Source organism: Lytechinus variegatus, chromosome 1 (genome assembly GCF_018143015.1).
Source record: "Lytechinus variegatus isolate NC3 chromosome 1, Lvar_3.0, whole genome shotgun sequence".
Taxonomy (NCBI): Eukaryota; Metazoa; Echinodermata; class Echinoidea; order Temnopleuroida; family Toxopneustidae; genus Lytechinus; species Lytechinus variegatus.
In genome coordinates, this window is record NC_054740.1 from 29,565,218 (window position 1) to 29,579,092 (window position 13,875).

The 13,875-nt window shown below is 37.6% G+C and overlaps 1 protein-coding gene across 1 annotated transcript in view; it reads right to left on the minus strand.

Moving 5' to 3' along the window:
• Window positions 1–11,351, minus strand: part of LOC121410734 — a 30,819-nt gene extending 19,468 nt beyond the window's left edge. Inside the window, exon 1 of the mRNA XM_041603010.1 lies at window positions 10,867–11,351. Coding sequence (XP_041458944.1) covers window positions 10,867–11,301 — 435 coding nt within the window. The 5' untranslated portion in view covers window positions 11,302–11,351. The remainder of the gene's footprint in view (window positions 1–10,866) is intronic.
• Between the last annotated feature and the right edge of the window lie 2,524 nt (window positions 11,352–13,875).

The window sequence follows — 13,875 nt, forward strand, 5'->3', positions numbered from 1 at the left end:
TACTTTTCAATGAGTTTTAATCTTCAATAAATTTAAATCATGGTTGTTTAACATTTCAAACTAAACGGTTTAACAACTTCTATAAAGTTCATATGAGTTTTACTGCACCCCTTCGAAACCTACTAGTATACGAATAGATCTACCAAATTATTATTATCATTATTTTTTTTTTTTGGGGGGGGTGTATTCGTAATATTCACGGTCGGAGCCGTCACCCCCTCCCAACTAGTGCAATATTTGTCAATGCAATCGATCCAAAGTATAAAAGATTTTTTTGCTGATATTGATTTGCGCGCTATTCATAATAGAGTCTGTCCTTTATTGATTTTGTAGCCAGTGTGGAGAATGGCTCAGGGAAAGTATGAGGTGTCTTTCTTGATAAATATATAGCCAACCTCTACTCAAAATGATGTATCATATTTTTTGAAAGAGGAATATCTTAAGTGTTGTCACTTCATTCAGAGTTTTTCCATTTCTGGTACTGGTGTCAGATACACAGTATTCAAACAATACGTTTTTTTTTGCGTTATTATATTTGAATTCAGCTAATGTGTCTAAACAATGGAAATCGATTTAAAGACACATAAATAGAAAAGTAATTAAAATAAAGATATTCTCTCATTCTTATGCACAGCAGTATTAATCAGTTTTCTGATCGATTTCTGACCCATAATATTTATGTCTTAGTATGATTTCACTATAAGCTGGGTTTTGTTTGAGGTTTTTGGGGTCTGGGCAGTGGCGTAGCTAGGATTTTTTTCCCGGGGGGCACTGGGGGTCCTTGCTTTTTCAGGGGGGGGGGCACCGGCCATTTTTCCGGTGTGTGTGTATGTGTCACAAGGGCGGATCCGACTTTCGCCAATAGGGGACAGGGCCCGAAATTATCTTCACCTATATTTTCCCCGATCAGTCACTTCTTAGTTTTCTTATAAAACAAATATAAACATGAAATAATCTCATAAGCCTTATGAAAAGTGCGAGTGCGAAGTGCGAGCGATTTTTAATTTTTTTACATACATGTATTTTTCCAGAAAATTTAATTTTTTTGGGCAATGTTATGTGTGATCCTGAACAAGATTTGTATGTAACTAGATGGTTACTGCAAACGCCAATATATTTCAATAATGCGAGAGCGAAGCGCGAGCAAATTTTTTTGACATTCCGACCTAAACATTGGTCATTCTAATTTTTGTATTAATAAATGGGGTAGGTATGTAAATTAGACCTAGAATCTGGGCATTCATTTGTTTAATGGAACATTATGGAATACACGTAGACAATATATGAACTTGGCAAATGAAACAATGTGACCACGCAGCGTGAGCTTAAAATGCTGATATGTAGACCATAAAACGAACATTTTACAGTCCACTTAAATTTGTAAATGAAAAAAAAACCCAATGAAAACTCGATGTCCGAGCTAAAATATGTTTTGTATATTGACTTCAAAACTTGCTCCATATCAGCCTATTGAGCAAGATATGAATCTCATCGAACAGGCAATTTTGGTGCGAAGCGCAAGCAAGAATTTTATAAAGTAACATGAAAGATTTGTTTTTAATTGCAAGTCGTCCCCTCACATTATTTCATTCACTCGTCTTCCTTCTCTTATATTTTCCTCTTCTTTTTTCTTCTGTCTTTCTTCTTTTTTTCTTCTGTCTTTCTTCTTGTTTTCCTTTATTCTTTTCTTCTTCTTTCTCCCTTTTTCTTTTCTTTTTTTGCTCTGCCAATTTTTTTCTTGGGGGGGGGTACACCAAATCTCAGGGGGCACGTGCCCCCCAGCCCCCCCCCCCCCCCGTAGCTACGCCACTGGGTCTGGGGGATTTGTTTAACTTATTAATAAGAACATATTAATAAGATCACAGAAAAAAATAAGACAACACAGCTAATAGAATCATAAATAATAATGTATTTTTAATCATTGTCATTTTCATTATTTGCGTATTATCATAATGAACATTGTTGTTTCTGATACATTTTGGAACAAATACGCTGCCTGTAAGTCCCGGGGGGGGGGCACTTCCATTCACGAGTGGATACCATGCGCGACCAAGGGGTCTCGAAAAGCACCCTAAACACGTAATTTCCATATTCTGATAATGAACCCCTTAACAAGTATTGGCGTGTGAAACCCTACCCTTAACAAGTATTGGAAACAAAAACGATACTCTTGGCAAATATTCCCTGAAATTAACCCCTAAACAAGTACAGGAATGTTTTATTGTTACGGTTCCTTCGGTCGTCGGCTTTACCTTATTTGGTTTAGTATACGACCCCACTTCTACACCTCGCGCAAATCGCGACTCTAAACACGAAGTGTTGGGGCAAAAATGACATCTGTAGTAAACGTAATTGGGCCATGTACATTCAGTACCCTATATGTATTAACATGTGTATAACTATAAGTCTATGTATTGAGCTATGTTCATGTATGTATTAAGTCCGTGTGTGCAGTGTGTAGGCGAGGAGCACTCCTGATTGGAGGAGCCTTTATACGCTCCTACGCCTGCTATGTGCAATGTATGTATTAAGTCCGTGTGTGTGCTGTGTGTAGGTGAGGAGCACTCCTGATTGGAGGAGCCTTTATATGCTCCTACGCCTGCTACGTACGTGTGTGCGTTGCACAGCACGTACACAAGCTGGTGCTGGGCCTTCAGAAGAGATCCAGCCTAGACACCAGAGCTAGAGAGACACCGTGGAGACTTCGTAGAGAGAAGACCGCCATCGAGTGAGGACCTGCATCCCAGAAGCTCTCCACTCGGCGCCGTGGTCTGTTAATATTAGAAGTCTGAGAATTGAACCTGTTGTCTTGTATCTACCTTGTGGCATCGTTGTGCAAGTGTCAGGTGAGTATTAGTTGTTGTCTCTGTCTTGTACCGTCGAAGTAACCCATTCGTGATTCGTGAGTAATAATCCTTGTCAGTGTAGTACCTGTCATTAACCAACCACTCGGTCATTCGTATCTGTCTGTCTCGTGCCATCATCGCAGCAACCCATCGCTAACACACCCTATCAGTTTTACTTCATTGGCGATTGCGAGTTTTCGGATCGTCCTGTGCGCCTGTCATTTTTACTTTCATCAATTCATGTCCATTTATATTTCATTATTGCTCACGAGAGTCATTTCTGGGTGATTTTGAAGTGCATTACGAACGGAGAGTGAGTGAGAAGTTTCCACTCTCTAACGAGTCTTAATTTACGTGCCGAGTTTGCGTGGATATTCATGCATCTCGCACACATTTAGTTTTAGTTTTATCATTTTTCCGTAAATGATATCATTTCTTGTTTGTTACAAGTGGATTTTGATAAATATTTGCCATATCTAGGAAGTTATTTCATGTCCACTACGTTGCATTTTCATTGCAACGCACGTGGTATTCTCTGTGCACAGTACACCATCTGAGGTGCACACGCCCTTCAATTCATTGTTTGGTTTACTTGCATTTCTGATCGCATTCTTCGCGAGTCTCTTCTATTGTTTGGCTCGCGGTCAAGAATTTCGTTCCTTGCATGTTTTTGCGTAGCTCACTATCTCGTTGCTTTCGTTTGTGAATTCTTTGAAGTCGATCTGCCTCTGGGTTGAATATCTGTAGTCCGCCATTAATTGTCTTTAACATTTCTTCCGAATTCGGAACTTTCACACTACACCACTTTCAAAAAAAAAAGTCGGGTGTGAGTATTTGGTGGATTTATTGGATTGGAAAAGTTTATTTGAACTTTTAATTTTCCCTCGATCCTCAGTAATTATTCCAGGTGGTATTAGTCCCAAGAATTTCATAGTCTTGTATATCGGGCAGTGTATACCAATATTTTGAGGGCGTAGAGTTGCTGTTCATATATTTTTACACATTTTCCAGTATATATTTTCTATCGACATTCAGCAAGTGTTTTTTACAACCAGTTCTATACACATTGAGTGGCAGAAAGAGTGTTAGAAGTTTTAATACTCCTGGTTGCTGAGTTTGGTAATAATCTGAATTTACTTCAAACTTTTGCCCAACTCGAAATTATATTTGTGTCGGTAGTTATAGGTGGGGTTTTTCTGAACTTCTGAGCTTACCTGTTACTAGAAAAATAGGTGGGTTCTGAGCTTCGGATCTTACCTGTAACTTGAAAAATATACTCTTGAATATTATTTTAATTAATACACATTTTGTGAATTTTCTTTAAAGCATTTCATTCATCACATCCGATATTGTGATTGTTTCTTGTACTAATTACAACTGTTATTCATTGTTGCTAACTGTTCACCCACTCGGTAGAATTGTGTGTGAATATATAGACTTCTATAAATAATTCCAGTGTCAGACCCGTTGGGACTGGAAAAAATAGACGTCTGAATTATTTGTGTGAATAGACTTCTGTATAATAATTCCAGTGTCAGACCCGTTGGGACTGGAAAAAGAGAAGTCTGAAATATTTATGTGAATAGACTTCTGTCAATACCAGTGTCAGACCCGTTGGGACTGGGAAAGAGAAGTCTGAATAATTATATCTTACATGTCGAATAATTAGTAGTTTGGGCTGGTTGTGTGTAGGCTTCATAATTTTTCAAAATTGTGTGGTTATGCAGAGAAACCGGTAGGCTATTAATTTCTTGATAATTTAGATATATTATTCTCTATGTTCTTCATGTTGCATGTTTATATGTCATTTGATTCTAGCTAAATTGAATCATCGCTATTTATAGATCTATGTGCTGATTTTGATTTCCATATTGCTTGGAGATCAAGAAATCAGCAGGTCAAAAGTTAGATGATAATAAAGATTTGTCTTAATTAACAAATATCATTGAAATATCTTTCGAGATTGTTTTTGACCAAAAATCTACCCTCGATCGCCTCGCTTGCGCTTGGCTCGAGTCATCACTGCCGAGCCAATCACGTGACTGCTACATTGTTCACTCGATCGAGATAGAGTCGTGAACACAGTCACAGCCGATCAGAGTTAGAATTTGCTAAACTCTGATTTTATACTATTATAGTGATTGACCGTTGATTTATTTTGAAGATTAGTTCTAAGTAGGAACTCGTAGAAGTTGATTTTGTAATTAGATCATTCTTTATTAGTTAATCTGAGTTAATCTAACGTCGCGCGGTTTTCAACCAACCCCAGCGCAACGCACCTCTCTGTCTGGCCCGTAACTCCAGGCAGGGATAACGTTCACGAGCCGGCTATCGTCTTCGTGAAGGCAAATTTTGAACGAGTTTACTTTTCGTCAGTTTTTACTGACAATTTGCTGGATTTAGCCGCCAATTGTCTCTTGACACAATATTTACGCAGTGTAGCTAAATTCCATATTCCCATATTGATATTTCATGTTTTTAGATCTATCTTTATCACCCCAACTTTGTCTGGTGTCGAGTAGTCACCAGCCAACGACCTTTACGTAGCCGTATACCGGTACCGTACCTGCGTTGAGTGTCTGTTTGTGCAGTAGCACTTTGCATTTTTGTCTTTGAGATCAATTTGACTCTTGCTGGAAATTAAAAGAATTTATTTAAATTCATTTAACCTCTTGAAGTTGAGCTTATCAGCTGAGTTAGAGCTGTGGATTGGTTTTCTTGCCTAAAATATATTTCAGATTTTTTGACGCTTCTGTCTTTTCTGATTTTTGTAAGCTCATATCAGAAAAATTCCATCGTGAGAATTTAATTGATCCCATTTAAATCTAGTTAATCTAGTATCTTCATAATAGTTTAGGGATTTTTCTTTGCAGATAATTTAATCTCTCAGGTGTTTGTAATTTCCTGACAGTGTATACCTGGAGTCAACAAGTGCAATTGTTTTGCTTTGCCTTTTGACTCGGTGTACACTTGTTTGAGCGAGGACTTGGAATTTAATTTCGGGCCCTTAGTTCTTAAATTGTAGGAAATTTTTCTTGGAGGTTATCCTGGATTGTCTTTCTGTGTTTGAAATTCAGGTTTTCTTAGTTGATTAATTTTAACAAGCATTGTTGGATCAGGAATTTTTCTTTGGAATAATTCTTGCTTGTAAATTTAATTAGATCTCAACTGAAGGTACAAGAAGTACTGAATTAAATTTTGATAAGCCCTTGAAGATACTTATTTTAATTAAACCAACTCTTTACTCTGATTTTTAAGTGAAAGGTACAGATACTATCGATCTTTGATAACAGAATCAATGTTTGATATCAATTTTTTGTGAAAAAAAAATACTTTTGTTCATACGGTTTGCTCTGTTGTACTTTTGGAGCATCATTCTTGCGCTGAAAATTTGCAAATTTCTATTCAGGCTCAAGAATTCAATCCTTCAGTGAAATTCAAATTCACTGCTGTCATTTTGCGCAAGTTGATCTCTAAATAGTAGAGCCATTTTTAGGCTTGTTGCCATTCACTTTCATTTTTTTATTTTTGATAACTTATCCACATTCTAAAAAAAAGACAAAAGAAAAATAAAGAAAATTGGATGTAGGATAAATGTGTTTTGACATTTATATATTGCATTCATCAGAAATAGACAATTGTCATTGAATGCTACTCTTGTAGTCGTGAAGGCTTCGATAAGTTGAATCCTTGTTAGGCTCTTTTAATAGTTGTAGAGTAAGTAAAACTTATTGACACTTCTGCGATTACTCAGAGTAGTAGAAGTTTGATATTCTATTCTATAAGTGTAGTTTCTGAAACTTGAAAAGCTGCACTGTAATTTGTAAATATACTTTCACTGAATACATCCATTGCTACAGGAGTGTGTACATATATTATTATTGTTCTTGCAGTACAAGTATTACCATACTTCACTCTTTCCTTGGCATTAAGTGTATTTAGTGACACAAGATTGATTATAAACTCAGTTAAGTTCTTTCACTGATCTGCAAGCCATATTCGGATAACTTACACTGTAGATCATTGAACTTGAATTTATGAAAGTATTATTTAAAATATGTTTAAGAATATGCCTTTGAATCACCAGGGTGATAATCAATAATACTTTTCTGAATTTATTTGGAATTCATAATGATGCAAAGTGACATCGCCAGAGTAAAACAAAGATTAGTTGAAGACATTATAGACAGTCGTAATACTAGTAGGGGATACGTATATAAGTATTCACTGGCAGATAATCTGTACAAGCTTGGTTATCCAAGAAATTTTGTAGAGGAATTTGTTTATGAGAAGTTTGATTGTTCAAGGATACATTATTTATCTGATCTTGATTTAACAGATTTTGTATATGAATGTGCTGATAAATGCCAATATAGATATGCTGAACCCAATACTGGTAGACAGCCTCAGGCTGATAATTTGCATCTGCATTCACCTTATACTCAATGTGAATCCAGATCAAACAGCAGGGTTCAGAATACAAATAAACATGATTCATATCCACAATCTTCCTCTCATACTTCTAATGATCATTCCAAAGCTGATGATAGTTATATGGCAATGATGATGCACTGTATGGCTGTTGAAATGAAATCATTGTCAGAAGAACTGAAATCATCTCGGCATTCATCTGCTTTGGATTCAAGGCTTCCGCCCTTAGATCGAGGTTGCGATGCCCTGAGATCTTATTCTCGTGGGTATACTCCTGGTGCGCGAGTGTCCTCGTTGCCCAAGTCCGTGACCTTCGATGATAGAGGGTGTTGGCACACTTTCATACGTAATTTCCAGCTGTATTCGGAAGATCGCGGTTGGGATCAAGCCCAAAAGCTCAATGAACTTTGTTTTTGTCTTGACGAAGATGCAATCAAATATTTCGCATCAATTATTGTTTCTTCCAAAATAAACGTTCCCTATACAGATATTGTTAAGAAGCTTGAGCAAAGGTTTGCTTCCAAAGAATTTCCTGTCGCACAATTGCAATTTGATTTTGCGCAGCAGGCAACAACCGAAACAAAGGGGGAGTGGGCCGATCGTGTCCTATCCTACGCTTCACGCGTCTTTGACGGATTGCCTGAGGAGATTGTTGAGAGGCAAATAGTGCAAAAGTTTTGTCAGGGTTCATTAGATCAAGAAGCGGGGAAATGCGCTATCCAATCATGTCCTCGAAATCTTGATCATGCCATTGACTTGGTTCGGTGGTTTCAGCATCGGCTAAAATATGCAAGACAAAGGTCTCTTGATACTGTCGAGGAGGATCCCAGAATCAACTGTATGGGTGTTTCCGGGCTTGCCTCTAATGCTCAGCAGTCCTCCCTTAAGGACAGTCTGGAGGACCGAGTGCCCAATCTGGAGAAGGTTGATAATATTCAATCTGCTCTAGGGGCACAGATGAAGTCCTTCCAGTCCTCAGTCCAGGGATCGGTAACTGCTGTCCCAGAGCTGAATAGGCATACAGGTTCTCCTTCGACAGAAGACACTGAATCCCAGTTGTCTTGTCGTGATGTTTGTTTTGCATGTCACAAGTCTGGACACTTTAAGAGGAACTGTCCAGAACGTTTAGCAGTAAAACATGTAGATATCTTAAGTGTAGATGAAGTAACTGTAAATACCACATGTGTAGATGATGTAACTGTACATACTACATGTGTAAGTGATGATACTGTAAATACCATAGGTGTAGATAATGTAAGCTTTGTGACTATGTCAGAGGACAGTCGGGCCTCTACTGAGGATACCAAGCATGGGCAGAGTTATCTAGTGCAAATGCTTTGGGGAAGTACCCCTCCTAAGCTGTCCATCCTTGAATTCCTCAGTTCTCTCATCTGGTGGAACCAGAGATATTTCTGTAGTTTAGTTTACAACCCATTTCTTACATCTTGTCCTTGGCTCCTTCCTCCCTGGCCACCACCCCTGGAATGGAGTAGCATCTCCTTGATCAGTTGCTGAAAGTCCTGCAATTGAAATTTCTGTTATGCATTGTTTTGTATTTCCTTTAAATGGTCACTGAAGGTAAAGGCACACTTATTTTTCAATAGTTTTTACCTCTTCAGGTGACATATGAAGTAATATGTGTAAACACTGGTTATGCAATAGATAGTTCTTTTATCACATTTGTATATATTTTATACTACATAAAGACATAGATATTTCAACCATAGATCCTTTACCTTGTTTGCAAAGGCTTTATTAACAACCCTGGAAATATTGTCATACAGGATGTTGAAATAGTAGTAGTTTTTTCTCAAGGGAAAATACTATGTATGTATGTCAAGTCCAGGTTGTTATATTTATTTGCACCAGATCTGGTTGAAGTATCATTACATTACATATGTTTATAAGAGCTCAAACATATTACCAATCATATATCATATTTGTAAAGGTCACATTGTACAGGCCTATATTAATTGGTAACAGAGCTCCAGCCAAATGTACGCCTTAAATATAAAGAACAGACTAATAGCTCAACTTAAAGAATCTCAATGTAAATTGCTGGCAAGGCTGAACATATATATATCTTCTTTCAGTCTTTCAGACCTACACGACATAAGAAGATATTCTTTATATCAATACATAGACCAGATTTTCCTCCATGCAAGTATATATTTGCTGATCTCCAGTAATGAGATTTATTTTTGCTGGACCAGCAATCTTTTTCTGAAATAAACAATTGTTATTCTTATTGAATAGTGCTGTGTTAGGTCAGATCACACTTTTTATGTATGGTATCTGAGGTATTTTATTGGTGTCGTGTATTTAATCAGTTTTAATCATATAGGCATATATTACATTCTTCTGTCAGGTTCCTTCATATCTGTTTATATCTATTGAGATTGCACAATATATGTCGCAATCTGATGGAACCGGGAGGAATGTAGTAATTGGGCCATGTACATGCAGTACCCTATATGTATTAATATGTGTATAACTATAAGTCTATGTATTGAGCTATGTTCATGTATGTATTAAGTCCGTGTGTGCAGTGTGTAGGCGAGGAGCACTCCTGATTGGAGGAGCCTTTATATGCTCCTACGCCTGCTATGTGCAATGTATGTATTAAGTCCGTGTGTGTGCTGTGTGTAGGCGAGGAGCACTCCTGATTGGAGGAGCCTTTATATGCTCCTACGCCTGCTACGTACGTGTGTGCGTTGCACAGCACGTACACAAGCTGGTGCTGGGCCTTCAGAAGAGATCCAGCGTAGACACCAGAGAGAGACACCGTGGAGACTTCGTAGAGAGAAGACCGCCATCGAGTGAGGACCTGCATCCCAGAAGCTCTCCACTCGGCGCCGTGGTCTGTTAATATTAGAAGTCTGAGAATTGAACCTGTTGTCTTGTATCTACCTTGTGGCATCGTTGTGCAAGTGTCAGGTGAGTATTAGTTGTTGTCTCTGTCTTGTACCGTCGAAGTAACCCATTCGTGATTCGTGAGTAATAATCCTTGTCAGTGTCGTACCTGTCATTAACCAACCACTCGGTCATTCGTATCTGTCTGTCTCGTGCCATCACCGCTAACACACTCCCTCACTCACTTCTCTATCAGTTTTACTTCACATCCTTTATAAAACATTTTAATTTTGTCTTATCATCCCCCAAAGTAGACCCTAAACACGTAATTATCCTAGCGAAATAGATACCCTTTTTTCATTATTTTTGTGTTTTTGGCACCCTTATCACGTTACGTACGTAACGTGCCTTATCGTGAAAAGACATCCTTCTTACTTTTTTTTTTTCGGGTCGCGCATGGTATCCACTCGTCAATGTAAGTGGACCCTCCGGGCTGTAAGTAGTACATAGGCCTAAAATCGGGCGACATAATCTGAAAAAGTGTCATCTTCAAGCGCTTGTTTTATTCATGGTATAGTCACTTTAATGATCACAACATTATCAATAGGCTACAGTAATTCTTTTTTTTCAATGAACAACCCCTTCCTTGATATTGGATCAAAATTTGATATCCAATGAAAAAGTATAGGCATTGTTATTTTTACTAATTTGAAAATAAAGAAAAACCAAATCTTACCACATTAGGATTGACACCATCTGCGTATGTGTATCCATACTTGGCTTCAAGATTTAATAAAGCTGATACTTCGTGAAGATTACAAGTTGTGTTTACCTCATTGAATTCATAGCTCACGCAATCATTGTTTTCTAAACAGCGCATCGCACATCCCAAGCGCGTTGTCGCATACAGTTCGGCGATTGGTGTCGCCGATATCCCACAGTTCTCGAAACGAGCCAATTCCATGAATGCAGATCGCCTGGTGGGACCTCGCTCGAACTGGCCCTCGACCACCGATCCATGGATCATGAATACTAAAACGGTCACGACAATGGTTGTCATAACTGATACGACGAAGCGATGATTAATGGCGACGCGCGTCATTGGACGCTCATTCGCTTTGGAAGAGCCAAACTTGATTCGAGAACGGGTCTTGTCCTCATCCACCGCCATGTTGAATTTCCTGTTGTTAAATGGTGGGCCGCTATATACAAGTCGACAGCTCACCCCTTTTGTTTCCTTTCTCTTAAAAAGAATTTGTATTGATTAAACGTAACTTCTTGGTCGACGTTGTACAACTCAAACAGCAAAGTATCGATTTCCCCGAAGGCTTCGTTCGTACGTACACCTTCAGAAAGTTTACTCGTATAAACCTGATTTCTGAATATTGCTTACAGCAGAAGAACAGTTTCCTTTTAATATATGCTTACTGTTCCACATTTCTTGCAAATTATTTTGTTGCAGTGTCATTTACAGAGCAGATACAATGCTTAAACAGAATATTATTTAAGAGATGTGTTGGTGGCATGGGCGGAAATCCCAGGGGGGTAGAATGTCCCCCTTACTATTTTTGGTCTTTTCAGGTGGAAAGAAATACATCCTTCAAAATCGAAATAAAACGTGTATTTTGGTCGAAATTACCTATATAACCTTTTGGGTGATAACCTTTATTTTTCTTTTAATTCATTTGGTCGAAATAACCTTACATTTCGGGTGATATACCCTTTTTTTTGCTTGTCAAAATTTCCAGCCCCAGGTCCCCCTACCTTTGGGGAGAAATTTCCGCTCTTGGTTGGTGGGGGTTGGTGGAGCCGATTCGCAAGAGACAAGGAGTGAAAATACAAAAAAAAACCCATGGGATCGAAAAATAGAATTTGGAGAGAGGGAGAGAGAAAGGGGGAGTTGGATGAGAATGGAAATCTAAAGTCTGAGATGAATCGAAAGAGGTAAAAAGCTGGGAGAAAAGGGGGGATGAGGAGAGGGGAGGGTGGGGAAAGGATGATCTGGCTCGATGGGTCAAGAAACGTACAAATCATCGTGGGGAAGTGACAGTTTCTCCATGACGTCATTTCAACGTCATTGAGATCATCTGGGCCACCAGTTCTTAAAATACTTTCGCAAAATAACCACCCGCGTGGCATTAACCCCATTTTAGTGTTTTTATTTCAGGCTTGTTCTTTTCATTTCTCATATCCTTTTCTTTTAATTCTTCTTTCTCCTTCCTTGTCTATTTCTTCTCTTCTCCCCCTCTTCTTCTTCGTCTTCTTTTTCCTCCTCCTTTAAGGTAATTCCTTTAATCCCCTATAAATTGTTTAACCTTTATTCTAATTTCTCATTCTCTCTTAAGTTATATTATAAAGACATTTAGAAGTTTAATAATTTAGATCCCCTGTCATTACTCGGTGTTTTTAGTCGGTAACTCAAGAATTCACTCAATCAAAAAAGAGGGGGCGATAACTATAAAATATGATATTACAGTCTTTGGACAGTGTTTGTTTATTTGTTTCATTTCAATAAAACATAATTATTATATCTAACATGTTTTTAAACTACACTATTAAGAATAATCGCTTACATTATATATTATTCTTTGAGAAACATTTAATATTTTTATTGCTATTGATTGGTCCTAGACAGAATACAATGTAGGCAGTGGCGTACAGATCCCCCCTCCCAAAAAAAAAATCACGATCAAGAAAAAAAGGAAAGAGAAAACTATATTTTTTAAATATTATCTCAAAATCTATCATAAAATTTTATTTTTGTAATTAGAATGTCGATTCTTTTTTTAATATAAATTTTATGCGATACATCATATCTAGCCCCCTCAAATTTTTTTTGGCTCATTACGCCACTGAATGTAGGCCCAGGAGGGACGAAAATACGAATAATAATAAGGTATACCAAAGCTTACCAGGCCCCATATAGGTAAAATTACTGCGGGAATTACTGTCGTATTGTATGGCTGTTGATGAGAAGAAAACGATAATCATTAATTTATGCAGCGGATTTGCGTATCACGAAAGAATGAAAATAGAAAGACATGAATAAAGAAGCAAAGAAACATGGATAGACAGAAAAACAAGAAGAAAAATTTATCAATGAAAAGTTGAAATTCCTATCAAAAAGTGAACAAAGGAAAATTCCATTTACATGCAAAAGAAGTTAGATCCACTTTTTTGTTTGCAAAGAGGGGTTAAATCACATTTAGACCATTCCGAGAGAGTCATTTTTTCTATTCCTTACAAATCAAAGTTTTCTAGATACCCTACCATGAGAGTGAATAAGAACCTACTCTTAATCAAATCTGCGTAGTCACATTTTGATATGATCCGTAAAAAAAATATTATTTTTACTTTATTTATCTTGTCCCCTTTGCAGACGAAATATTGAACAATTGAGCGTTGACAATACCTGAGACTGGCCACTTTTGTTTCCTTTTGGGGGTCGAAAATTTATTCAGCATGAAACGAAACATTTACGATTCACGAATACACACACATGCTCATATTAGGTGACTGGGGATATCCCACACCTCTCAAATCCGAATTTGTTTGCAAAAGAGCTTTGATCCAATATTCTTTGAAAAATAAAAAATAAAATATGAAGACGGGTATTCACATGATCTTGATGGTAGGGGCGGGGGGGGGGGATAGTCGGAACAAATTTGGTTAGCATTAACATATTGCATTCAGTGGGAGAAATGAAAATACTTTCTTGGAATGGTCTAAGGTGTATTATCCAACC